The sequence below is a fragment of the Argentina silus genome (genome assembly GCF_951799395.1).
Source record: "Argentina silus genome assembly, chromosome: 3".
In the NCBI taxonomy this organism is placed as follows: Eukaryota; Metazoa; Chordata; class Actinopteri; order Argentiniformes; family Argentinidae; genus Argentina; species Argentina silus.
Genome location: NC_139657.1, coordinates 7,177,035 through 7,204,445, shown reverse-complemented (window position 1 = coordinate 7,204,445; position 27,411 = coordinate 7,177,035). Strand labels below are relative to the sequence as shown.

At 43.7% G+C, this 27,411-nt stretch overlaps 1 protein-coding gene across 1 annotated transcript in view; it reads right to left on the bottom strand.

The window, feature by feature from the left end:
* The window catches only part of ltbp4 (latent transforming growth factor beta binding protein 4), a gene marked incomplete at its 5' end in the record, with an annotated part of 60,492 nt that overhangs the window by 19,341 nt on the left and 13,740 nt on the right, over positions 1 to 27,411 (bottom strand). Inside the window, 10 exons of the mRNA XM_083665702.1 lie at positions 418 to 534; positions 883 to 1,602; positions 1,857 to 2,033; positions 4,024 to 4,146; positions 5,388 to 5,447; positions 7,478 to 7,580; positions 7,875 to 8,161; positions 11,193 to 11,438; positions 18,352 to 18,549; positions 24,992 to 25,212. Of these exons, the coding sequence (XP_083521828.1) occupies positions 418 to 534; positions 883 to 1,602; positions 1,857 to 2,033; positions 4,024 to 4,146; positions 5,388 to 5,447; positions 7,478 to 7,580; positions 7,875 to 8,161; positions 11,193 to 11,438; positions 18,352 to 18,549; positions 24,992 to 25,212 (2,252 nt within the window). The remainder of the gene's footprint in view (positions 1 to 417; positions 535 to 882; positions 1,603 to 1,856; positions 2,034 to 4,023; positions 4,147 to 5,387; positions 5,448 to 7,477; positions 7,581 to 7,874; positions 8,162 to 11,192; positions 11,439 to 18,351; positions 18,550 to 24,991; positions 25,213 to 27,411) is intronic.

Here is a 27,411-nt window from a genome sequence, read left to right as displayed (position 1 = left end):
TACAGTACATATATAAAGTACATTTTTCATATTTCAGATAACTGATTTTGTATCTTATTATCTTATTGTTCTAAACAGTCATAGAAATAGATAGTGCATGTTGAATATTCATAGGCTGTATGTAATCTCAAAACTCTGGGTGATGCTTATTGACTGTACAACTAGGAGTATGTCATATCACCAAAATTGACCAAAATCAAGGTAAATGGTTATTCAGCTTTAGGATTGTGTTTTTCTGCAGTCATAAGTTTTAGAGCAGTTCTATTTCATATCCAACTGAAGCTGGTTACATACATCATATCATCATGAGTCTTACCTATAATTGATTCTTTCAACTGAGGTTGTACTGTAGATCCTGTAATCAATGGATGTGGTATTTGAACTAAATGAAAGATGATTAAAAGGATTGTGGTGTACCTGGTCTGGGTATGGGTGGGCGGGTCGTGACGGGTGATGGGAGGGGATACACTGGTCTTACTGGAGATACCGGCTGCCTGTCAACTGGTTGTCGGTTGGTTTGGGTGTGTGGGCCAGCTGAGATATCAAAACAGGACAGTACATTTTCTTAAAATGTGTAGATGAATTAGGGGTTCTGTTCTCAAGATGAGGCAACTTGCAAAACGGTTGTAACAAAAGGTAAGAGATTTTTATCTCAATGAGACTAACCTCTATAATTAAAGGTTCAATAATTACAATTTAAATTCTGATATAAACACCTAATAAACCAAAACACCGAACCAAAAGTTCAATGCTGACAAAAAGCAGGAGCATAATATCACATACTGTACTGTGCCCAGGCCTACTGAGTCTCCATATTTGACATTGCTGTGAGAAACGATCCTGTATTGGTTCAGGTGTCACCATGTGATCCCGTCTACTCACGCGTGATCACCCGGCTGGGCCGAGCTGTAGCAGAGCTGGCTTGGAGATTCAGTCTGCTCTGTGTAGAGAGAGAACCTCCGCTAGCTGGCTGCTGGGGTCGGGAGGTCATGGGGTGTTGTGGCCTGGTTTGGGGTGTGAGAAGGCCTGAGCTGGATGGCTGTTGTGGTCTTGACTGGTGAGGCAAAGCACCGCTGATTGATGGTTGCTGAGGCCTGCTTTGGATGGTGAAGGAACCAGAACTAGCCGGTCTGATTTGAGGGTGCAGAGAGCCAGCACCAGCTGGTGGTTGGGGTCTGGTTTGAGGGGTGAGAGCCCCAGAACTAGCTGGTTGCTGGGGTCTGGTTTGGGGTGTGAGAATCCCAGAACTAGCTGGTTGCTGGGGTCTGGTTGGAGGTGTGAGAGCCCCAGAACTAGCTGGTTGCTGGGGTCTGGTTGGAGGTGTGAGAGCCCCAGAACTAGCTGGTTGCTGGGGTCTGGTTTGAGGGGTGAGAGCCCCAGAACTAGCTGGTTGCTGGTGAGCCCCAGCACTAGCTGGCAGCCGGGTCCTGGTCTGCGATGCAGCAGCGCTGGCTGGTTGTTGTGGGGTGGCAGCACCACCACTCTGGGATATGACAGGGGGGCCACCAGTGCCATGTTGCTCCGCAACCCTCTGGTTGAAGTTGATGGCGGAGGCAGAGTAGTGATAGCCTGGCCCCGCGGGACAGATCTCCTTGAAACCCACTGTGAGGAGGAGCAATGAGGAAGGAGACGAAAAGGTCAAGTGTGCTTCATGACTGTAAAGCATGTCATAAGTAGTAATCAATAGACAAAGTGGGGTTACGTGAACAGACTAAACTGTAGAATTGTATCCTTCCATACACTTTCAGTAACAATGGACGAGGTCAACACTGGACACCAGCTGTACCTTTGGGGAGGGTACTTACATTCCATTTCCATTATCATTGGGACACAAGCAGTGGGCCTGGGACGCTCACCTGATCCAAAGTAGGGGCACCTCTCGCAATTCTTGCCCCAGGCCTTGCCTACACGGCTGCAGCAGCAGATCTGCTTGGTGATGTTCCTGAGGATGGGCATGGAGCAGGAGCTCGGGCCCAAGCCAGAGTTCAGGATGCGATAGCACTGGCCCTTGTCCTCTGAGATCACCTTCTGGGCTGGAGGAGGAAGGGGAGGAACATGTAGGGGTGAGAACATACCAACTTGATAGTATTGGAAGGAGGCGGGGGGGATACTGTAACAATAGCCTTTGAGATACAGCTTGATTCTCGTGTCATCAAAGGCCTCCAGCAGAGACGACCCAAACCCCAGCATGCAGGCCCACAACATGCCGACCCTTGAATAATATGAGGACATCCTTGTCAAGACCCCTCTCAAAATAATAGTCAAGATGTTTTCACTTACCAGTGAACTTACCAGCCTAAACAAATAGCGAACTAGCCAGACAGACACTTCATTAAATAAAAAATGTGTTCTGGCAACTTCATATTACAAACAGTACTGTGTTGCTTAAACAGAAACATTCACTACTTTAAAAATGAACTTCATAAGTATCTTACATAAGAAAAAAACTAAATAACAACAAAATTGGATCACTGTTGTTCAACTCTTCACTCAGCGAGCAAGAAAAGAAAGAAAGAAACAAAAAAAAGCTGAGAGCATTCCCAGGAACCTTTCAGCAACACATGATTTCATGATGACCGCTTGGACTCAACGTTGCACAAAACAGACAGACAGGCAGACAGCTTCCAACATCCAGCGAGAGTTACAGTACAGTAGAGCCAAGAACAGGGGAGACCCTCTGAGCCAAGGGTCTGAACAGAGAGAGAGAGAGAGAGAGAGGAGAGACCCCCCCAACCCAAGAGAAGCGGATGCAAACTGCTTTCAGGTCTACAGGCAACACACAGAGGAGGAGTCACAGGCCAACCAGCATTTCAGAAGCGCAGTCCCATCATCGTAAATGCTGGCTAGAATAAGCAGGCTGAGAGTGTAACAGAACCTCTGAAGCACTAAGGTTTTACAGGTGTCTGTGGATCTATCATGATTATCCAACTGTGATGGATTTGGTGTAATCATAATAGGGTATTCAAGTGAAGACTTAGTGTGTATGCTTGAGCAATGCTAGATGTAGTATGTACTCTACTAAATTACATTTAATCATTCATTTACCAACTTAACTCATACCACTAAATCACAAAATCTAGTCTGCGAATGTTGAAATAGGAAGCATGAATGCATGCACTAAGTGTATGTTGCATATGTGTGGTAAACATAAACAAATTTAAATTAAATAAAGCTCACACCCTAGTTTGGTGTGGTGCAGCCTGGCTGAAACTGAAAACAAAGAAGGAGAGCCACACACTCTTGCACCGATGCTAATTATTTATTTAACCAATGTTTCGGCAGCAAGCTTCCCTCTTCAGGATTTCACTGAGGTTCAGTCACATTTCAAATATTTGGCTACACGCAGGTGCAATCAATGATCACTGATGGCTCTCAGTTATTTAAAGACATTTTTATCAAATTTTTATCTAATTTCTCAATCGTCAATAAAAAAATAAACTCGAGATATGAAAAAGACATGATCATTACAAGAATATTCTATAGATAATATATACAACACTTAATCTTTTTTTAGCAAATTCAAATAAACTGCTTCAAATCAAAGTGCTAAAAATGTAAAATAAACGGGTTAAATTGGAGTGTTATATGCATTATCTATAGAATATTATTGTGATGATCATGTAACGTCTTCTTCATATTGAGAGTTTATTTTTGTATTGATGAAACTGTTGTATTTTTGTATTGATGATTTTAAAATGACAGGCTATGTCTTGAAATAACTGATTGCACCTGCTTGTGACCAAATGGCATTGATTGACCGAAACCTTGAAGAGGGAAGCTTTCTGCCATAACATTGGAAAAATAAATAATTAGCATCAGAGCAAGAGTGTGCGGCTCTCTTTTTTCCGTTTACATGTAGTGCACATTTATGTGCTGATGTTATGTGTTTTTTGGTACTGTATTGTATTGAGTACTACTCAGGTCCATAGCACCTCAGCCTTGCGTTATTCCTTCTCATTCCAGACCCCCGGGCGAGTGCATTCCAGTCCTCTCTGAGCGAGAGAGCACCCTAACTGTACTTACAGATACAGATCCCGTGAGAGGCGTCCAGTATATAGCCTTGCCTGCAGACACAACTGTAGCTCCCCCGAGTGTTGACACAGTTACCGTTCTCACAGAAGCCAGGCTGCAAACACTCATTAACATCTACACAAGAAGGGGAAAGACCAGGGTAAAATCCCTACATACTGTACTGTATCTAACCCTCATTCACAGGATGGATCCGCAGGAAACACAGACCGTCTTCCTGTAGATTTGGGGAGTTTGAGGACTGGGGGGGAATTTCCTTGATGATGAGACTTGAATCGATCATGGTGAGGCAAGTGTGACTAAATGTGACACGATTGTGATTCAGTCGACTGTACTTACACTCAGCTCTGACCACAGAGGAGATTCAATCTACCTAAAAGCATGGTTTAGAAATGGCACAGGTTTGTGCTGAGTGTTACTTTATGTGAAACTAATACATACGGTGTACAGTATATACAGTTAAGAAACAGGAACATTTGTCGATTCTACACAAATACTTACAGGGGTTTCACTAAATGTTTGAGTTTTATGGAAAAATATTGTGAACAAAAAAATAAAATAAAATAAAAGAATATCATAAAAAAAGGCTTCAGCATTAAAACCCAATTTGCTGCACCTCACTAGACAAAAAACAAAACACTACATGTATCCACCAGTCTGGAAACACTGCTCAAAACATTCTGGCATCGCCTTATAGAAGTGAAAACGGACTCTCCCAATGAACAAACATTAATAAAAACACGTCAGTGCTTATCAAAAGCGCATCCATCATAGAGACTTACAACTCAAGATGTAATTCTTGGGGAATTAGGGAGAATGAATGATGCAACTGGGCCTGTTGTTGTCATTACTTCTCATACTGTTTGACCCCGAGCTCTTCATGATAAAATTGTTTTCCAGTCAAGTAATACAACCATCTGGCCAACGGCTGCATCTGTTAGGTAATAGGAGCGAATGCATCCTCAAGTCACTGTCGAGACTTGGTCATTGAAATGGGCTTTTTTGCAAACATGCTTTGTATCATTTTCCTGTCAGCACCTGATCCATTGGAGTGACTATGTTGAATCGTTTCGTGAAGATGCAAGAATGAAAAAAAGCTCTTCCCGCTGTAACACAGGAGAACCTCTTTCTATTGAACAATGTTGGATAGGTGATTACATTATTTAATGTTATGAAATTTACAGGTCATTGCATTTTTTCATCTTCACCAGCTGCAAATGATATTGCACGTAAGCAAACATAATATGAAAATAAAATAAAGTTTATGATGAGGAGGTGGTAGGTGGCAAATAAAAGTACATAAACATGGTCATCTATAGACTGAGAAGATGCTGTACCGAGGGACAGATGGAACTCACCAACACACTGAGAGCCGTTGATCCTCTCAAATCCGGAAGGACAGCTCCCATTACCATTCCCTGAAAAGGTTGTTCACAGGTTCAGATGTACTGTTGTGATGGACCAAGGTTTGAACTCGGGTCTCTCAGGTGGAAGACAGATGCAAAACCCACAAAGCTAAAGCCTATGCGCAGGTCTTCAGGCCTCATGTACCCATCATGTGAGCGTGGTCACCGAACAACCTCCACGACATGTGACCCCTAATGATCACAATAGCTACAATTGTACAACCAGCACTGATGTGTCTACTTTTCCCATATTTCCATTGTATAGTTGTATGATAGTGTATTGATTTTGTGGATTGTGTATGCTGACCACACAACATGAAATTCAGCACATTGTAAAGCTATCACTATAGTCCAGGGTGGAAAACATTCTCTCATCTAACCTCATCTAACTCTTCCATTTTGTGTGGCCCAATTACAGCCATGGACACAGAGCATATATATGCCTCAGACTTAATTTCTGGAGGAAGGGGGTGTACAGTATGGATTTATTTGTCCCAGGCTCCCAGGCCAGTACTAGCACTCCTGACATTATTAATGAAGGTCCTTATTGAAGAGCGACATAATAAGTTCATTACATAGATCAGGTGTGTTAGTGCTTAGCTGGAACCACAATGTTCTTTCAACGTTTCAAGATTTATTTTTTATAAATGTTCTCCCAGACCCCTGGGCTTCAGCCCCAAAAGCCTGTGCGTTGATCTGGGCCTGCCCCTAACAGTCCCTGCCCCTAACGGTCCCTGCCCCTAACGGTCCCTGCCCCTAACAGTCACAGTCTCTCTCACCAACCCTTTGTACATCAAAGCTCTTTTTTGAGAACTTTTTAGAGACCTTTTACAGGCTTGGAAGACAAGTGGGAGGTTGTGAAGTGACCCCATTATAACTGGAGGTTGAAGGGTAAAGATCCAAAGGATATTGATCAAAGGAAATGGGAAAGAGGAGAAAGCTGCGCTCCCCATCCAGGGGAGTTTTGGACAAGGCTTTTATTGTTTTTGTCTATCTTCTATTTTTGTGAAATACATAAACTTGTAAAACTAAATAAACGTTATTATTAATAATTAAAGGTTTATCATAAAATTAAGTTCAAAAAGTGTGAAACCAGCACAACTTCCTGATTTTTCACCATGACGAAAGGTCTTTGTTGTGCTTTGTTTTCATGGGATTTCATGTTTCCTGTGTCACCAACACCACAGGGAAGGCAAAATCAGGTTTTATTTGTTCCATTGGCTGCCTGAATATTAATTACATAATATGTCTATTGCCAATAGGATTGGTATAATACAAGATTAGACCTGTCCCTACATCAATATGCATAAACATAACAGATCTAAAATGACATATTTTCCTGCAGTACATTTTGTATTTTTAGACTGCTGTAACAGTGTATTCTTGTTTAACAAAGGTGATGAAAGTTGTCGTAGTAACATTAGCTTTTGAATGATGTTGATACGGTCTGGGAGGCAAGAAGGCAAGAAGGCAAGAAGGCAAAGCCAACTTGTGAACAAATATGGCAAAGTCCAAAAGAACATTCCAATCAGGTTAGTCAGGTCTCAAGTAAAACATGCCAAAACTGTATATGTATCGTAACAGTTGATAATGTGATATTACATTCCTCTTATTCCTCTTATTTAATTTCACAGAACAGGGCCATCTGGTTTCACTGTTTAACAACCACTGTCTCTCCTAAAACATGAGGCAAAGTACAGATAGAGAGGTTGAGATTAACAAGGAGAAGCAGGTAAGCCATGGCATGAGTACAAAGCAGCCGTTACTGATTGTTCCACCTGGGATTACTAATCACAAGCAACCTCTCCACCTGTTTCTAGGCCCTTAAACAGGGGCCTTCAACCTTCTCTTGTCCAGGAGGCCCCATTCATGGTTAAGGGGAAGACACTATTATCACTTATTACACTATTACATCTTCTGCTGTATTTTGTGTGTGAAGTTATGTCTGTTGTTAGCCGTGGAAGCCGAATACAAATGAGATTTTCTACCCTGAAAATGTACAATAAAGCTTTTGAATTTGACGAGAGTGAGAGGGTGTGTACCTGTGTTGCTGGGACAGAGGACACACTCGTTGATACCCCAGGCCAGTCCGATCCCTCGACAGCAGGTGTCCTGGCTCCTGAGGCCTGGGAGGGGTGAGCTGCACTAAGGGGGAGAGGAGAAGGACGTGCACTTCACTTCAAGTTTATTATTTAAAACACCATTGCATAACAGTATGAAATGAGATGATCTTTACATGATAGAACCACTCACAAACACAAAAATGACCTAGAAAGGGATGTCTTTTGCTGGCAACTTACAGAAACAAAAATGTATATTACAAGTACACGCACTTCCTACAGGCACGGGGAGCGACAGCAGTCATTTCTATGAGTGCTGAGCACTTTGGATGCACTTAACGAAACCTAAAGAGGAACTAATGAATCTGCGGTGTCTCACCTGACCGTTGCGGACCTCCCTAAAGCAGTACTTGAACCCGGAGGCCTCCGTGTAGGTGGAGTCTCCTCGGAGGGTTTGGGCCTGGATCCGTGGCGGCGGGGCCTCAGCCCTCTCCCCCGGCTGGATGTTGGTCCTGGCCCCGGACAGCCCCGCGGACCAGGTGACCACCTCAGAGTGCTCCCTGACTGTCGGTCCGCCGCCATATCCCACCTTCAGCACCTGGTGTATCTTCACACTGGCCTCTGGGGGGTGCTGCACACGCACCTTCACCATGGACGGGCCTGACACTGACAGAACAAGAGGTTAGCACAAGTTATTACCACTGCTAACACAGCATGGTTATGCTCCAATATCCACACTAGCATCCAAGCAATGTATTGGCCATGCATTCTAAATGGAAAGCTTATTTGAATAGTGGAGCTTTCTTGGGGAGCTATAGAAAACACCTCACGTCTCGGCACAGCCTGACCCTGACCTGACCTGATCCAGTGTGTCTCCCGTCCATTAGAGGTCCAGTTTACATTCATCCTTGGGCTGAATGGGATGGTGTTGCATGTCTGTGGTAACAGCTTTGAAACTGAAGCTGTCATGTACTGTATGCTTGTGAGGTGTCCGTGCCGTGGCTGTGGTCTCAATTCAAAAGTAAATATTGAATGTTAAGTGTCCCTATCCATTTCCATTTGTTGGAACGCTAGTGTGCAGCAACTTTACAGCGGAAGTTCTCCAGTATCTAAAGGGAGGGAGATGTGGGATATCGATATATACCCTTTGTATCCGAAAATGGAGTGGTTGTTCTCCTGAAACATGCTGTTACCGTGAGTCATGGCAGTCTCCCTCCGTTTGGAGAGCTGAGAGAAGTGTTGGCTCTGTGTTTCCCCCATGGAGAAGCTACAATGCCAACACACCCAGACTCAACTGAGGCCAGGGCTTGAGTTATATCAAAACCTTTTCCCGTGCTTTATTTACAGACCTAAAAAAATTTGCGAGCAGATAATCAGTTAGCTATGTAGCTAGCTACAGTTAGCCTCTGGCTGACACTAGATGTTCCAGCTCTGTTTGTGTAAGGGAACTGTGTATGGTTTGTTCCTGGTGAAAAATGAGAACAAGGAGAATAGGGGCCTCATTAGAATCCAACCCAAGACCTTTGAAGCCTGTCTTCACCTCGTAGCCATCCGTAAAACCAGACCCAGAGGACGCACTTTGCAATTTACCAATTAATCATTACGCAACAGTGTAAAAGATACCCTGGAGATGTCAGTGAACACAATGTATTTTTGTCTGTGTTGTACTTGCCCCTAAAAACAATGAGAGTGCCAAGGCCCTTTATTGTAACCATTGCTGTGGATTTTACAAGCGTCAGTGGCTGAACCCAGAGGCTGTATCATTCATAAACGGCAGAGACAGTGTCCTGGATCAAAACACATCTCAGTCCAGTTGTTACCAAGCAGACCAGGGTCAAAATAGTATTTGAATTTTCCAAATACTTTCAGCGTTTGCTTCAGCCTGCCTAGAATGCCAGAGGAGAAAAGTTTGCCATTTTGATGATGACAATTCTATTGGCCCCATTGCGCCAGGCTAACTCAATTAAGCACAGCAAAGTATTTAAAATGATTTAATATACTATTTGAACCCAGGTCTGCTGACAAGCAGTGTTTTTTAATTGTTAACCCCACAGGGTTTCCATAACCTTTCATAGACTATTTGTGGGGGTATTTGGGAATGTGTTTACTGCTTGTCTATCCCCTCCTTGAGTTTCACAGAAATGTACTGGCTTCTTATTCACAATTTTTTATTGCCTGTCCACTATTTCATACTGTCTAGCCAAGCCGTGTCAAAGGCCAGTAATGGCCGCCCTTGTCTGCACAGCTGGTCCTCGCAGCACAAGAAATGCCCTTGTGTTGCTTGTTTTATTTTAAAAACAAAAACATAAATGTGATCTCACGAGGTTCATGCATGAAACACCCACTGTTTAGCAACAAGGAGATGAAAAAAATAATTTAATTCATAGTTTAATTCATCCACTCGTCCTAGGTAGACAGAGGAAAAATGACCTCACAACATTCTGCAGGTCGCACATCCTTTAGTAGGGTTACGACTGATGGCTGTCAAGCTGCAGTTGTGATGTAAATGTCTCAAAATTGCTGTGAAAAAGGAAGGGCCTCTACATGTCTGAACAACAGTCATGGCTTCAAAACTAATGTCATTGTAATGTCAATTCAATTATCAGTGGGTAGGTGTAGTGGAGGTGTAGTGGAGGTGTAGTGATAGTGTTTTGTGAGGGGTGCAAAGAAGCTAGATGTTTTACGCCAGGGACACACGAATGGTTCTGAAATGGCAGGTCAGTTAAGCGTCTAAGGGTGCATCTCTGTAGTGTAAATGTGCTTCAACCCCTCGACTCTGCATTCTCTGTTTCCTTTCCCTCACCAGCACTGGTGTGAATCAACTGGACTGGTTAAGGCAAATACCTGGTAGGCACCCGCCACTTTGCTTTCAACTATCCTATATTTTCAATTCAGTTGAGATGCAGGAGAGGAGACAAGGGAAGGGTAGGCTTCGGTGGGGCGAGGCTTTGCAAGCTCTCATCTCAACTCAAGTCCTACAGCCCCTGGAACGTAACGTGGATTTTTGGAGGCCTCTCGTCAACATTATTGACCTCGACATTTCATTTGTTAGCATGAGCTCAGCATACTGTTTAGATTTAACTGTCATTCACTTTCTGGTTGCGTCTTACTACCTCCCTTATTCACACACACACACACACACACACACACACACACACACACACACACACACACACACACACACACACACACACACACACACACACACACACACACACACACACACACACACACACACACAGACAAACACGCCCCAAACTTGGAGGGAACTTAAGTCACAGTGATGTCATTGGGGCTTTATAGACCATAGATAAATACACACACGCTTGAGGTCACATTTTTTACGACCAAATCTTCAAAGCTTGCACATCAAGATTGCAGTGTCTCCTTTGACGAGAGTCGTCCGTAACTACGATGTTTGTAACTGTTGTAGATATTATACATATTTGTATACATATTTCAATAGGCGAGAAGTAACTGTATAATTTGCAAAGATAACACTCACTTTCAAGGGGTTTGGGGCTTTCCACAGAGAGGGTTCTTCAGTATATATGGCACCCAAAGGTTTCTACAGTGTACCAAAAAGAGTCATACATACTGTAGAACCTCAAAGGGTACTTCAAAGGGACAAAGCTGTATACTTTGTTTAGAGAGTGAACCTCACTAGTTCCCTCCCAATCCCTGTCCCCTGTCTTACCTCCAGGCTGGTTCTGGTTCTGCCCCTGCTGCTGGCTCTGCAGGGGGAGGATATACTCTGACTGGGTCAGCAGTTGATGATTGGCCACCACGGAGGAGCTGGGTGGTGGCTTCTCAATATCATTGGTGGAGGAGGCTGCGGTGGCGACAGGGATGTGACAGAACTTTCCGGTAAAGGTGGGCGAGCAGAGACAGCGGTCCTTTTGGATGCAGACCCCTCCATTCTGACACAACATGGGGCACAGGACTGGGCGAGAAACAAGGGAGGGGGACAGATAAACAGAACCTGTGTTAATTGAGAAGATAAGGCTCATTCTATCTATTCATCCATCTATTTATCTAACCTTTCTCGTCTATTCAACCTTCTCTAATCTATCTATAGATCTATTGAACTATCTATCATCTATCAATTCATCCATCCAACCGACCAACCAACAAACCAACCAACCATTCATCTATCCATCTAACCAACCAAACCATCTTTAACTTTATCTGCAAAAAAGTTGTAAAAGTTGTGAAAAGTTTTGTCCTTTTTACTTAAAAACACAAGCAGCTTTAACTTCAGCTCTATCCTTGTCATCAAACAAGCCAGTCACAGACTACCCCATTCCTAGAAAACAATCTAAAAAAACAAGCAACAGTAAAAGAAAGGAAAAGGGGAAAAAAAGAAGCTTCTTTATCTGTTTATTCTTATCTCATCGAGTTCAGCGCATGCTTTCCATATCACAACTGTTTTGTATGAATAACTTTAGAGAGCTTGGGGCCTGGCCCATTCCCAAGTCAATGGAAGTTAATGTACCATGCAATCCAGCAAGGCAGAGATATCCACAACGTTCAGCTGAACAGAATTATCTTTTCAATGTCTATAACCACTCAAGTATGCATCCATATCTGGCCAAGTGTCTGTCTACAGTATCAGATATGATGCTGCAAGGATGATGTCAGCGGGGAGACCCCTCTCTCTAACTCTCTCTTCTTGTTTACACCCTGCAGTGTAGTGTAATTGAACACATAATGGTACTGCCACTGTGACTGGGTATCCAAACTGATAACATGTATCCTGTATGATGTGATGAGGTAGCCCCATCAGAATGTGATGGAAAGGAAAAAACACCACATTTGGACTTCAAAAACACATGTTAGAGCCCAACAGACGACTATTGGACTCTCTCGTCACACAAATGACGGGCCTTCACCTTCTCTCCCGAGCCTTCCGGAAACCTGGGAAGACGAGGGGACGGGACCTGAAGGCTGTACAAAGTACACATAGATCCATCATGTTTAGTGTTTGGCCCTTCTCTAGGGGTGCAGAGAATTGATTTTCCGTCTGAAAGCAGAGTCTGCTCCAGTGAGCGTGTCAGTCAGCGTTGTGGGTTACCATAGTATAAGACAGGTCCGTTAACCATAGCTTATCATACTGTACAGGCTCTTGGCCCATTGTTTTGAGAGGCAGAGGCCAAGGCAGGGGCAGCTTGTTGTTTTTGTCGGGAAGGAACACATTTGTCAGAGCGTTCCAGAAATTAGACCTTTTTTTTTTTTTTTTTTTACAAGAGGAACTTACTGCACTTAGGGCTTACTTAGGTGATCTCTTTAGGTGCCTGTAGTAGCGAGCCTGTACTTAGGTGATCTCTTTAGGTTCCTGTAGTAGCGAGCCTGTACTTAGGTGATCTCTTTAGGTTCCTGTAGTAGCAAACCTGTACTTAGGTGATCTCTTGAGGTTCCTGTAGTAGCAAGCCTGTACTTAGGTGATCTCTTTAGGTTCCTGTAGTAGTGAGCCTGTACTTAGGTGATCTCTTTAGGTTCCTGTAGTAGCAAACCTGTACTTAGGTGATCTCTTGAGGTTCCTGTAGTAGCAAGCCTGTACTTAGGTGATCTCTTTAGGTTCCTGTAGTAGTGAGCCTGTACTTAGGTGATCTCTTTAGGTTCCTGTAGTAGCAAGCCTGTACTTAGGGGATCTCTTTAGGTGCCTGTAGTAGCGAGCCTGTACTTAGGTGATCTCTTCAGGTTCCTGTAGTAGCGAGCCTGTACTTAGGTGATCTCTTCAGGTTCCTGTAGTAGCGAGCCTGTACTTAGGTGATCTCTTTAGGTTCCTGTAGTAGTGAGCCTGTACTTAGGTGATCTCTTTAGGTTCCTGTAGTAGTGAGCCTGTACTTAGGTGATCTCTTTAGGTTCCTGTAGTAGTGAGCCTGTACTTAGGTGATCTCTTTAGGTTCCTGTAGTAGTGAGCCTGTACTTAGGTGATCTCTTTAGGTTCCTGTAGTAGCGAGCCTGTACTTAGGTGATCTCTTTAGGTTCCTGTAGTAGTGAGCCTGTACTTAGGTGATCTCTTTAGGTTCCTGTAGTAGTGAGCCTGTACTTAGGTGATCTCTTGAGGTTCCTGTAGTAGCGAGCCTGTACTTAGGGGATCTCTTTAGGTGCCTGTAGTAGCGAGCCTGTACTTAGGGGATCTCTTTAGGTGCCTGTAGTAGTGAGCCTGTACTTAGGGGATCTCTTTAGGTTCCTGTAGTAGCGAGCCTGTACTTAGGTGATCTCTTTAGGTGCCTGTAGTAGCGAGCCTGTACAGTGCACGGCCTCTGGAGTAACAGCGGCGATCGGTGTGAGTAGGTGGGAACACATTCTATGAGGCACATGTAATGCATAACTCATTATAGGCATTTATGAAGCCTCATAATGTCTTTACTGTATGTTATTATGATATGATATAATGCATTATAATGCAGTAACAGATTACTACATAACTATGAACACATTATAACTGTACGCTCTAAGCAAAATGCTACAGAATGGGTTTTCAGGTTGAGAAATGTGTGGAACATATGCAGTGTATCAGAATGCGTATTTCCTGCAGTGTTGTAACCAGTGGGATGAGGTAATGTGCAGTATATACAAACAAGGTGACCTAATTGTTTGCTTGGACATGTCCCTCCAGATGCGATGGATCAATTCACCAGAGTTGACAATGGGAGTTGTTAGAGAAGTAAGTCAAGAGAGAGATAGAGATAGAGACAGAGATAGAGACAGAGTGAGAGAGAGAGGGAGTCAAAGGGGGGGGGGGGAGTGAGAAAGAGAGGGGGGAGGAGAGAGAGAGAGAGAGAGAGAGAGAGAGAGAGAGAGAGACTGGAGGGAGGGAGGAGGGTACAGGTGCCTCCCGTGAAAAACAGTGATGTTAGCTGAGCTGTTGAGAGGTAGTGAACAGCTGCCCGGTCCTCAGGCCTTCCATGTATACCATCTCTTCAAATAGAAGGCACCAAACATGTCTTATAGGTAGACATATTATATTATAACATATTATAAAGACATCATACATGAGTTATAATGCAATATTTGTTTTTTCCCTGATAGAAAGTGTTACCGGATGTTTTAATTGCAGACTTATGTCTGTCTCCAGACACACTACCATCCTAAGTGATGGAGGGACACCAGTGGAACTCAATGACATCACTTTATGTCTCCCAAAGCTTCCTGTGCAGAGGCAATGCTTGTTATTCTAAATAATTTTACTGATGGCCCTGTCCGCTTAGGATTGCACTCCAAAGGGTGGTTTAAAAATGAGTGTGTTACCACTCAAAAATCCTGGGCACGTGTGTAAGTGTGTGTACTTCAAGGCTGACAGCTTTGGTCCTCCCTGGAAAGAATAAAAAGTGTGTGTGTGTGTGTGTGTGTGTGTGTGTGTGTGTGTGTGTATGTATGTGTGTACAGGGGATGTTTTGTGGTAAATCAAAGACACATGCTGTTTGGCCTCTCTTTACGTATGCAGAAAAGGTTCAGCTGGCCACAGTTTCCACAGCTTGCTGGTATCCTCAAGAACAAGCGAGCTGTAGCCTATGATATTACTCAATTCTCCTCAATATAAGTGAGGTTACCATGGGTTACTTTCCATTTATGAGACTAGTGAGACTAATGCTGATCTAATACCAGAAACGCATCACAGGCTCATTGTAATGCATGTAATGGAATCAGGAATGGTATCAAACAATGAGGAATTGTATCACAAGCAGCTGGTTCAGGCTGTAGTGTCTTATCTAGTTTGCTTCGGTGCAGCGAGCAATCAGTATGAAAGCATGAAGTCAGCTTTTGTTTTGCAAATTCTTAATCCTTGATACATTTTTGCCATAGCAATTCATTTTTGAATCATTGGACAATTCGGTCTCTTTGAAGGGTGAAATATGCACCAGAGATATTTTGGGCCCTGTTGTCCACATCTGTCTGACAGACATTTTTCACAAGTCAGCGATCAAGGGCATACACTGGTTCACAGTCTGAATGAAGCAAACACAAACTTCACGGCAACACAAAACCATAGTGTATCTTACACTCACTGAACGATTGAGTGCTATTCAACGTAACATGCAGGAGACAATGCACCGATTGTTCATGCTATCCCCACATGGCATGTGACTTGTAAGTAGTGTGTGTGTGTGTGTGTGTGTATGCTTGTCTGTGTGTGTGTGTGTGTGTGTGTGTGTGTGTGTGTGTGTGTGTGTGTGTGTGTGCGCGCGCGTGCACGCACACGCACACGCATGGTCTTTTGTGTGACTCATAGATGTCAAAGTGAGTGGGTGTTTGTACATAATAGTCTGACTCTGAACCTAACATAATTTTACTCTAAGAACAACCCCCCCTAAAACCAGACATCTGCTAATCCCAAAGGACTAGCCCTGAGCCAGTTTAAAGAAGGTATGGTTATTTTTCAGGTTAAATCAAAACAAACAAAAGGGTCTTAAAGCTTACCAAGTCTGCAGTATTAATGAAAGGCTTGGTTTGGCTGTTGCACCGCATAAACCCTGTTTAGAGCTCTCTGGGGTGGTTGAGGTAGGAGACATGGGTGGGAACGAAGGGGAAGGAAAATCCATTGCATGCCTGGGGGTCTACGCTGTATCACCACAGGTACACACTGTAGTTACTGTCGACACATTTCGGTGATTTCTGCATGCCGGGTCATCAACAAAATGTGAACACTGGGGAAAATGCATTTTAACATGTCTGCTTAAGGAATTATATTCCATAAGAGCAGCATTACTTTCTCAAAATATGATCATTAGTTTACAAAATCTCCTACATATAACATAAGAAATACAGTAATGAGTCCTTATTACTTTGGATATAATGGGGTACACTTGTTATACTCTCATAAAGGTATTTAGAAGTAATATTTACTTAATCAAGGAGTATATTATATATATTTTTTAATTTACTTCAAAAATCACTGATAGCTGCTTTAACAGATTATTCTCACTATAAAGAAGGACATGACTTCTATCTTACAGTGTTTGAAGGTCGTGTTGGCATTTCCAGAGCCGGCTTTGAGACAATTATTCATCTCCTTGTGTGTATTCCCATACCCTGGTGCACCTCCCACCAGAGGCAGATGGTGTTATAGTGGGAACCACCAGGCATAATGGGAGGAAGGGAAACACGTGGCCCTGATTAGGTTCAAATGCACGGCGCATACGAGTCGTGTCCATCCATAATGTCTATCCATTATTATACAGCTAGTCTCAGTTCCACAGCTCAAGGCCCACATGTGGGGTCAAGGCACTTGGAATGGATCTTAGAAGCCAAAGCCTTTCCATATCCAAATCATTGAAGGGAATGTAACTAAAAACAAACAAACAAACAAACAAACAAACAAAAGAGAAACACACAATCTCTCTAATTAGCAGACACAAGGCGGTTCCTGTCCTTGGTCATGGAGGTTGAGTTTTATTACTGAACAAAGACAGTTCTAGACAATCTAGGTTTAAAAAAAAGAAAAAAGGATTTGGGGCCATTGGGTGTCTCAAACTCTTGGGATCTGGGAGGCGAAGGGGGGTGGGGGTGGGGGTCTCTCTGCCACATTGCCTCTGCCAGATTACAACAAACTGGTGGGCAATCTGATCAAGAGCAGGGGTGAGGGTAACCAGAGAAGGTAAAAGAGAGTGAGAAAGTAAGCAGGGGGGGGAGGATAGATACACAGATAGAGAGAGACAGAGAGAGAGAGAGGGAGGGAGGGAGCAAGTAAAAACAAGACACTATCCATGCGTCTGAATAATATAACCCCGTTTTACAGTAAGAGCTCATGAAATATCTCCTCTGTGCACCTGCATGTTGAGAGCCATGATATAGGAGATTGGGTTTGCATCTCCTTGACGCTGAGGAATAATAAACAGAAGGGAGTTTTTTGCTGAATCCAGCTGGTCGACGTTTCTTGATCCTGTCTAGCATGCCCAGAGTAGAAATGTGGGTCAGGAAAGCCATAGTTAAATAACTTCCGTCTAAATGTCTGGAGGGAAAGTAAGACACATTAAAGGAATGTAGTTTCTATGGAAATATGGACCATTAGACTTTTGCACAAACGGCTCGTAAGGTTTCAAGGATTGTCTGTGAGTCTGAGTCTCACATGGACAAATGGCAAAACACAATCAACATGGCAACTAACAGAATACATTGAGCATATATGAGATATTCACACACACACACACACACACACACGCACGCACACACACACACACACACACACACACACACACACACACACACGCACACACACACACACACACACACACACACACACAAGCAAACTGAGAGATTCCTTGGCATGTAGAATCTGTACCCATCAAAGAACACCTTGCTGTTTGGTCATACATTCTTCAAGGTGCTGGAAAGGAGACAATCTGTCTGTTTTTATCCATTCCTCATTTCTCTCTCTCCCTCTCTCTCTTTCTCTTTCAAACACACACACACACACACACAATCCCCCCCATATACAAAACACGATGGGTTTGAACAATTTACCTGAGTCAATATGTGCTAAGGCCTGGGCGGCTGCCTTTCGAGAAGATGTGAAAACCTGTAAACTAGGCCAGCTACTACCCTCTACTCTCATCCCCCAACCTGTCCACCTTTTCAACCCCAGCCCGTACCATTCCTGAAATGCTGGCCTAAAATCACATTGACGCTACAACCACACCTCCAACTCAGTGGACTCGCCTTAATATCCTGACCCAGAAAGGGGCCTCTCCATTGGGGATGTGAACCGGGGATCAAGCCCTCTTGACTGCTTTTGGTCAACAGGGTGACGAAAGTACACTGCATGCACTACATGTTTACAGAGTCAGTAACATCAAGAGAGAAAGTAAACACAAAAAGTAAACAAACAAAAGAAAAACTAGATGACTTACAGACTCTGAAGCCGGGTCCCGGGGAAGCTCGACCACCTTGCTCGCTGTTGTAGAGGGTTGTGATGTTGCCCCGCTCGCAGAAGTTGACGCAGTGGCCCTGGGTGCAGCGCACCTTGCAGATGGTCGGGGTGAAGAGCACCTTGATTCGCTCCACTCTTCTTCCTACTGCTCCTCGGTGGCCGGTGGTCTGGTTGCTGGCTGGAAGGGGGAAGAAGATGGAGCAGAGGTAGAACAGAAGTAGGTGCCTGAGCTGGAGCATGATGATGATGATGAGTATGAAGATGATGGTGGTGTGTGTCCCGTTACAGACGCATCCCGTGGAGGGTGAGGAGAGGCAGACACCACTGAGATCCACGCGAGCACTGTTAGCTGCTGCTGTACCACGAGAGGGAGAGACCTCAGAGAGAGAGAGTAGGGGGGGAACCTCCGAAACACACTCTCTACTCTCTTTCACTCACTCTCTCTCTGTCTCTCCTGTATCTGAGGAAAAGTCTTCTCCTGTATCCGAGGAAAAGCAACTGGCACAGGAGAGGAGGGAAAGAAAAAAAAAAAAAAAAAAAGAAAACTTCCCTCCCTTCCCCCCTTTTTTCCTAAACACACTAAGAAAGGACGTTGAGGAGAGAGAAGCATCCGCACACGTGTGTACTGTATGTGAGTGTATGTAGTGAAAGGAGTGTGTGTGTTTGTAAGTGTGTGCAAAAGTTCAAAACAGGCTTCAAAAAGCGTTCTTTAGGAGAGAGTGCCTGTCCACTTAATTGGAAGCAGTATAGCGAGCATGCTCTGGGCGAGCCTCCAAACACAATGTTTATAAGGGATCCCATCCATCACCCAGCATTGTTAACTCTTCACTGCGGCCCCTGCTCGCTCACTGTGTGCCTGCCCCGGTGTGTGCCTGTGTCCTCCTGCCTCAACGCTGTAACTGTAATCTGTTTTTGTTTCCTCTCCTTTCCCTGCCTGCACTCCTCCCCACACACCCCCAAAGTTTCATAACATGAACCATTCTGTCATCTGAGGAAGAGCCCGCGAGGAAGGTGGAAGGGGGGGTTAGTGATGAGGCAAGGGTGGTTTGAGTTTCAGGTCCTCGCTGGCGTTGTAAACGGTGGTGAAGTCAGCTCTCTCTCTCTCTCTCTCTCTCTCTCTTACTACTTGAAGGAGAGGAAGGAGGGGAGTTATTTTCCTTTCACTACGCATTTTCTCAACTGTCATTCCACAAGCCCCATAGGTTCCCCTGTGACATACACAACTTGCATTAAACCTGTTGCCCGGTTGAGTCAGCCAATTCCTGCACAACAGGGGGACCAAAACACACATCCACGTGCCAGACCTGCTCCAAATACATATTTTAAATGGTTTAAAATATCTGAAAAAACTTAGGTGTGCTTGATTTAACAGGCCAAGGCAAGCTGAATTAAGCACACCTCGAAGGTTTTGAAATATTTGAAACCATTTCCAATACTTATGCCCAGTTCTGTCACGTCCATCTGTGTATGCCTCGTGTCACTCATGGTGCTTTACCACATTGGATAAGTACAGTTGGAGAGAGCCAACTTGTAGTGAAATCAAATCAGTGTGTTAAAACATTAGCTGAGACATAAAAATAGAGCACAGAAGCTATCCCAAATAATCCTTTTATGGTTACTTGCGACAATAAACCCCTGAAGAATTCCTAGCCAACTTGAAACCTGAGGTCGATGGAAACACCTCATTATTCTGCTGTATGAATAATATCGAGGATAAAGAATGGAAAGAGTTGAAACAAACTGATAAAGTGAAAGTTATAGAGTGAAACACTACGAGAACATTACAACATGAGGACTGAGTTTCCATTTGCAAATAAGGGACACCATTAAACATGGATTACCCTCTGATTTGTTCTCTGTTTTCACAAGTAATTAACCATGAAACAAAGCTTAGTAGAAAATAAATCCCTGCTGTGTGCCTCGATTTTGGAACATGAACAGATGTGACTGGGGCTGAAACACAGGTGCAACGTTACAACACCATCTCCAGTTCGACCATATTACTCACCATTCCCCAACAAACTGGAGAACTGGAGGGGAGGGTGGGGTATTAAGGTATGTGCCAGGCAGCCAGACAACCAGCTTGAGGGTTTAGCGTCGACAAAATGGTGTTTTACTTCAGAGCTTACAAGACACATTGACCTCATATAGGTCATGGGAATCAAGCATGGATCCTAGGGAACACTGGCTTTTGAAGATATGGCCTGCATTCAATTGTCTACAGTGGCTTCCACAAAGGACATGACCACCAGGTCTTTGCTTTAGCCAGTCAGTGCAAAGAAAGTAAAAGGAGACAAGGAAAGAAAGCGCCTTAAAACTATTGAGACACGTCCGTTGACTGAGTCTACAGCTACTATGGATTTCCTGGCTGGGTTCTATAATGTTTGATTGAGAGGCTGTGGAGCCACCATGCCGCCATCTTGGTGCACCTTCTGTCAGGGTATTGAGTAATGGGAGTGAACAGGTGAATAGTTTTTTGTAAGGATCTTCCATATTTCAATTGAAATACTGTATTCCCATGTATTTATTACAGAGAATTGTTCCTTCTGAGGTGTCCCAATATGGTGGACGGTGGCTTCCGAAAAGCGCCCCCCTGTCAGCCATCTAGGGTATATGTATGTCTATGGTTCTTGGCCACTTAATAAAAAACCCTGCTCAATCAAACATCTTTCTATCAAACCTGGTCAACCACCACTGATCAGGATGAGTGTTACCATGTACTTGGTACAAGGCTATTGTACTAGTCAACCACTAGCTGGCTAGCTGTGTAAACCAGCTAGGAATAAGGTGTTTATAATGAACACTTAAGTTTCTCAGGAAGTGTAACTAGCATTCTTGCCCTCCTGCTGGGAATCGAACGTTGGCAGTGCTGCTTATTGATGACAACCAATGGGGTGTCTGAAACACGGGCACGCCTCCTGATGCAGTCTCCACGGCAGCCCTTTGGCACTAGCTGTTCCATTGACCAGGCCGAACCCATAGCTGTGAATGATTCTCAGCCAGTTCTGGGAGGAAGGCGGGATACACAGCCAAAGAAGGGGGGAGCAGAGGTGTGGGGAGGGGGGGGAGGCTTGGCATAGGCTGGGACACACAGTAAATTACCATGCTACCGTTGGGAGGACGCCGCCGTCTGTGTCTGTCTTTTACTGGGTCACTGAGGTCATTGTTTCTTTTGCTTCTCTGTTTGGCTCTTTGGTTTTCATGGGTAAACCAGACTATGGCTCTTGTTCAGTTAGCCCTCTCTGTCAAATCCTTTAAATTCACACTTTGAAAAAAATAAAAAAAGGGTTCTTCGGCTTACACTGTTTTGAACAGGAAGTCCTATTGAGGTCTGAGGACCTCTTTTACAAGATATACAGTTTTGGTGGCACTAACAATCGTTATTGGTTCTATGTAGAACCCTCTCTGTGGAAAGGGTCAAGCAGAAGAAGCCCTTTTGGTGCTATGTACAGTACATCAATGTGCAGTACTGCTTGTGTAACAGTGTTGGCTTATTAGCTAGTAAGCAGTGGCACGCACGCACACACACACACACACACACACACACACACACACACACACACACACACACACACACACACACGGTCCCCAGATAGGATTATTATTTCAATTACAAATAGGAAGGTCTGCTCCATGTACCCCAGATTGCCCCTCCACCCATGACAACAACAGCTACCCAAACACTATAAATCAGTCTGTGGCTGTCTCAGAGACCAGGAATGGAACTGTGGCAGGCATTATGTGCTCTGTGTGTGTGTGTGTGTGTGTGTGTGTGTGTGTGTGTGTGTGTGTGTGTCTAAGAGTGCTGTGGTGGCTGATGGTGATGTCCCTGGAGAACCTATGGGTATGCACTGCTTTCTCATGCCTGCTTTAAACACTAAGAGCATGTAACTTTTGTAATTGAAATAACTTTACCACTGTGAAAGCCAGATCTCGCTTCTTCCCTGATTTTTCCTCCATGGTTGTTTTCTACATGTTAGGATTTTATATTACCATTGCCACCGCCAAAACGTGTGATGTGGCCTGTCTGCTCCCGTGTGTGTGTGTGTGTAAAGGGACATAGCCATTTGAAAGGAGGGCACAATATTGTGCGCAATAAAATCAACAAATTACTTGTTGTGTATAGACTTGAGTATATATACTGTATTTACAATTCTATTCCAATACAAGGTTTAGCCGTATACAGACAGAGTTAATTTGCAACTTCATTGTGCTCAGCCAGTAAGATTTAGTTTTGATCCAATCGAAGCTGTATCAAAACTAAAACAGCACTTTTATTATCAACATCAGGACATATGATTGAATTGAGAACAATTGTGTCATTATAATCGAATTTGTGAAAAGAGTGTGTGAACTTGTGAGCAACTGCTCCCCCAGCCACGTCTCAGCCCAGCCCTGCTGCAAAGACATATTCATCATGCAAAGGCACATTTTCATTCATCACATTTTCATCCTGTGTCATGCAGTTTTTTTAGTGTATATTTATAACACATATCATATGCTTTCATGCTCTCAGTACCTTATTCAATCTACAAATCAAATTGATTAAATTGTGGTGTGTTTATTTACAGTATGTACAGTAAAATCAATTATATCCATGAACAAGTTATATTCAATATGTAAGTTCTTCAAAATATAAAATGTGGTATTTTAATGATTCTTAATGCTAAAAGCCCCGGCTGTCATTACCAACCAAAGTACCCAGATTGAGTTTTGAATCACCATGATGAGGGTAAAGCTATGGTAAGGCTAGCTATGGTAATGGAACATTTGTGCTTTTGGGAGCAGGTGTTAATCGTGCCTCAGGACACGACTTGGAGATTTTGGCAATCAAAAAAAGGGATGGTAGTCAGGAAAATGCTTCCAGATATTTTTGTATGTGTGATTCTGAGATGGATTAAGGCTTTATAGAATTAGACATAAAGTCTTGGGTTTGAGGGGAAAATCGAGCATTATAAAGTAATACTGTTACTTTTTATGTGAGACAACATGCTCTGCTCTAGTGACTTTCTATTTGACCCACTGGGTAGAAGAAGAAAGTAGGACACGATCGTGGAACATTTACACTCACCAAACACTTTATTAGGAACACTATACTAATACTGGGTAGGGCCACCTTTTGCTCTCAAAACAGCCTCAATTCTTTGTGGCATTGATTCCACAAGATGTTGGAAACATTCCTTTGAGATTCTGGTCCATGATGACGCGTAATTCCTGCAGATTTTTCAGGTGCACTATCAAGCTGTGAATCTCCCATTACACAACATCCCAAAGGTGTTCTATTGGATACAGATCTGGTGACTGGGAAGGCCACTGAAGAACACTGAACTCATTGTCATGTTCATGAAACCAGTTTGAGATGACTTTAGAAGATGGGTAAATTGTGGCCATGAAGGGATGCACATGGTCAGTAACAATACTGTGGCATTCAAGCGATGATTAATTGGTATTAACGGGCCCAAAGTGTGCCAAGAAAACATTCTCCACACCATTACACCACCTCCACCATGAGAAGGTATACAGGTGTTCCTAATAAAGTGTTCAGTGAGTGTGTGTAAGTGCTGTAATGAGAATTGTGCCTAACTCTGGGAAGGAAAAGCAGGTTGCTGAGAGAAATATAGTGCTTTTCCCTTTAGTGTTTGGTTGGAGCGACAAATGTGATGTTTTGCTATGAGATCATGTCTTGAACAGCCCTCAGTGATAACCATTACACTGCCCTTGTGCCTACAAACCAGTGGGGTAAAGTTGACATACTGTAGCTTGTGGTAGGGGCTCAACAGAGAAATAGCCCACTGGACTAGGTGCAGTGCAAACAAAAAACAGTCTAGTTGAACATACACAACTGTTGCAGTTTCACAATCCAAGTTAAAAGACTAAAAAATCTCAGACACTGCTGTCCTAGATGGTGTGTGAGATTTCATCTGCTTATGTGACAACTATGCCAGTTGAACCCCTCAGATAAGATTGGGGCCCGGCTGCCACCAGTGTGTGCCATTTCAACATGCCATGATGAGGTCATAGGTTGAGTATCACAGGGGTTCCCATTAGCTAAACAAAACATCCATCGTCTCGATACACTTAATGTACCTATGCCAGCGTGCCAAGGCAAACAATGGCAGGAATTGGTCACAATGGAGAAGCGGGGGCCATATCGGACTGGAACCCACATCTACCGTGTGCACAGCTAACCTTATCTTATCCTAACTTTTACAACTAGGACAAGAGCCACATCATTAGAGAAGCTAGGGCCGGAGTGTTTTTTTGAAGTGGAAATGTTCCATGGCAAATTGCTGCTACAGTATCCCACATAATGTAAAACACACAGCTTCATCCTCAGTCTATTGTGATCAAAGCATTCCACGTCGAGGCCTGTTTGAGACATTCTAATTTGCAGCCTTGACCTGCCCCTCACAACCACATTATACACATGTTATAACCATTTTATAACACACATTAATCATGCATTAATCTTCTAGGCCTAAAGAGCAAACTGTTGCTGAAGGCCTGTTAAAAATGATGTAGAATTTCACGAAATGCGGTTAAAGACGGCCACATTGTTACACACACATTTATCTAAGTGGTACATGACCAATCAGAGGACTGGGGGCATCCCTTCTCACCTGCAGGAGCGCTGATGTGGACAGTGTATTGACCCTTTTGGGTGTGGAAGCTCTTGACACTCGTGGTCTGGATGTCCTCTATTTCGGAGGAGGAAGAGGTGGCTGAGTGGAGCTTCTTCCTCTCTGCTTCGATGTGCTTCATCAGGAGCGTGGTCATCTTGTCACCCCTACCCTTGCGGGCTAGAGCCTTCTTCAGCAGGACCATCTGGGCCTCCTTCAATCTGGACAACACAGACAATACACATGTGTAGGGCCTATTGATGTCGATATATAGAGATGTGACATGATCAGAAAAAGCTCTAGGTGACTAAACATTCATACTACCACCTATTTTGTCTGCATTTTCATTACGCAAAATTAGAATGTTTTCCGTATGCGAAATTTATGAAAATTTAGTATACTTCAAATGCCAGGATATCACACTAGATTCTCCTTTCCATGTCGTATGATTTCAATGCACACTTTTCAGGAAGTCAATTCTGATTGTAGTCCCACAGTTCAATGGAGCAGGTAAGGGAGACAGTAGCAAAATCGAACCAATTACCATTAACAATATGGTTGAGTTATAGATGACGATTTCTCATTATGTATGAATTAAACATGTTGAAATGTTGCTTACTGCATACATTTTTACTAAACAGTATGGCCTAAATAGTATGTAGTGTCACGCCCTCCAATTCCACCTAGTCTGTGCCAGTTCCTCCCTCTCTCCTGTCTGTCTTTGTCTGTCTGTTTGTGTTGTGTGTGGGCGTGGCCAGGCTCCAGTTCCCTGTCACTCATCATCTCCACCTGCTCGTTCTGCTCACCTGTTGGTCATCTGCTCTTCACCTCGCTGTATTTAAACCCCCGGCTTCCCATCCACTCTTGGCCAGATTGTTGTCTTTCCAAGTTAGTCTCGTTCTCGGTTGCTTAGTCTCATACTGATTCTTAAGTCCTGGTGTTTTTGTACTCAGTCTGATCATTATCTCTTTATGCTCCAGGACCTCGACCCGGTTATCCACCTGCCTGCCTGTCAGCCTGCCTGCCCGCACTACCCGCCTGCCCAGTCTACCTGCCCTGCATGCCCTACGTGCCCCGCCTGCTGTGTCTCTGTCTGCCTGCTTGCCTGCCTGCTGTAATATAATAAGGCTTTTGAATGATTATGACAACCATGACTATTGAAAAAAATGAAACATTAAAGACATGCAATAGTATAAAAGAAGAAAACTCTGGATGGGCTCTTCACGCTTTGTATTTGTCACCACGATCAGTAAACTCAAACAACAGACCAGCAACCAGCTAAATCGTACGACCTAAGAAGGGTTTGCATGCTTTTCATTGTGGCACCTCACACACAATCCTGTAATGTTTATGCAAGCAACCATAAGCAGATAATTCACTTAGAGCCTTATTTGATCAGCATATCAAATAGCCTCAGCCTTCTCTATTTGCCAAGAATTTTCCCCTGACATTTTTATTTATGTTTTTTTTTTTTTACACAGATACACTTTATCAGCTTGCTGGAGCAGACACACTGACTAGGCCTGGGATATCATGCTCAGACTGTGTCTTTCTCAAGGCACAAGGGCTCGGCCCAGGGGCTGTTTGGTAATTTATGGGTTTCCATGGTAACCGCGGATCCCAAATTATTGAGAGGGTGAGAAATAAATGAGGCAAAAGCTGGCCAAGGTGTGTAATGTATGATCTGGATTACTGTAATAGTTTTGATTGGGTAATTAAACCTTGTAAAGTGTATGTACAGTACAGTTGAGGGAAATATGTCGGTGAGACGCTTGACTTGGCGTGGATAAAGTTCACGACAACACTTGAGTAGACACTCAGTTGAGTAGACACACACACACACACACACACACGCACACACACACACACACACACACACACACACACACACACACACACAGAGTACTGCCAGACCAGACTCCCTTCTTACTCACCCTTCTTACTTTATATGAACACACCCCATAAAGAATATCCTCAAGGTGGCTCTCAGACCTGCCATTCTTTTTCTAAGAGTTAGGGTTAGCTACCAAGGAGAGATGTGTGTGAGACGTAGACTGTAACACAAACACCAAAATGTGTTCACCTTACATGGTGTTTCATTGCACACAAGATGGAGATGCATTTATGAGAGAAAGTTCAGTTTAGCAGAATGGAGAGGCTGTGGACAAGCAGGGCTGGATCGTGGGAGGTTGTTATTTGAGAGAGGCAATATATCAAATAAGTCATCACAATCATTGGCTCAGTCTCTACTTTCTCAAGGGTTGACCCTTGAAAAACATTGCTGTTTGTACTGACTCTAAAAATGAATAACAGCACGAGAATTTAAGCCTACCCCAAAATAACTTGATCAAATCCAGGCCATGAATAGGTTATACATGACCCTCCCACTGGTGGTCATACAAAATACAAACCCTGTCAAA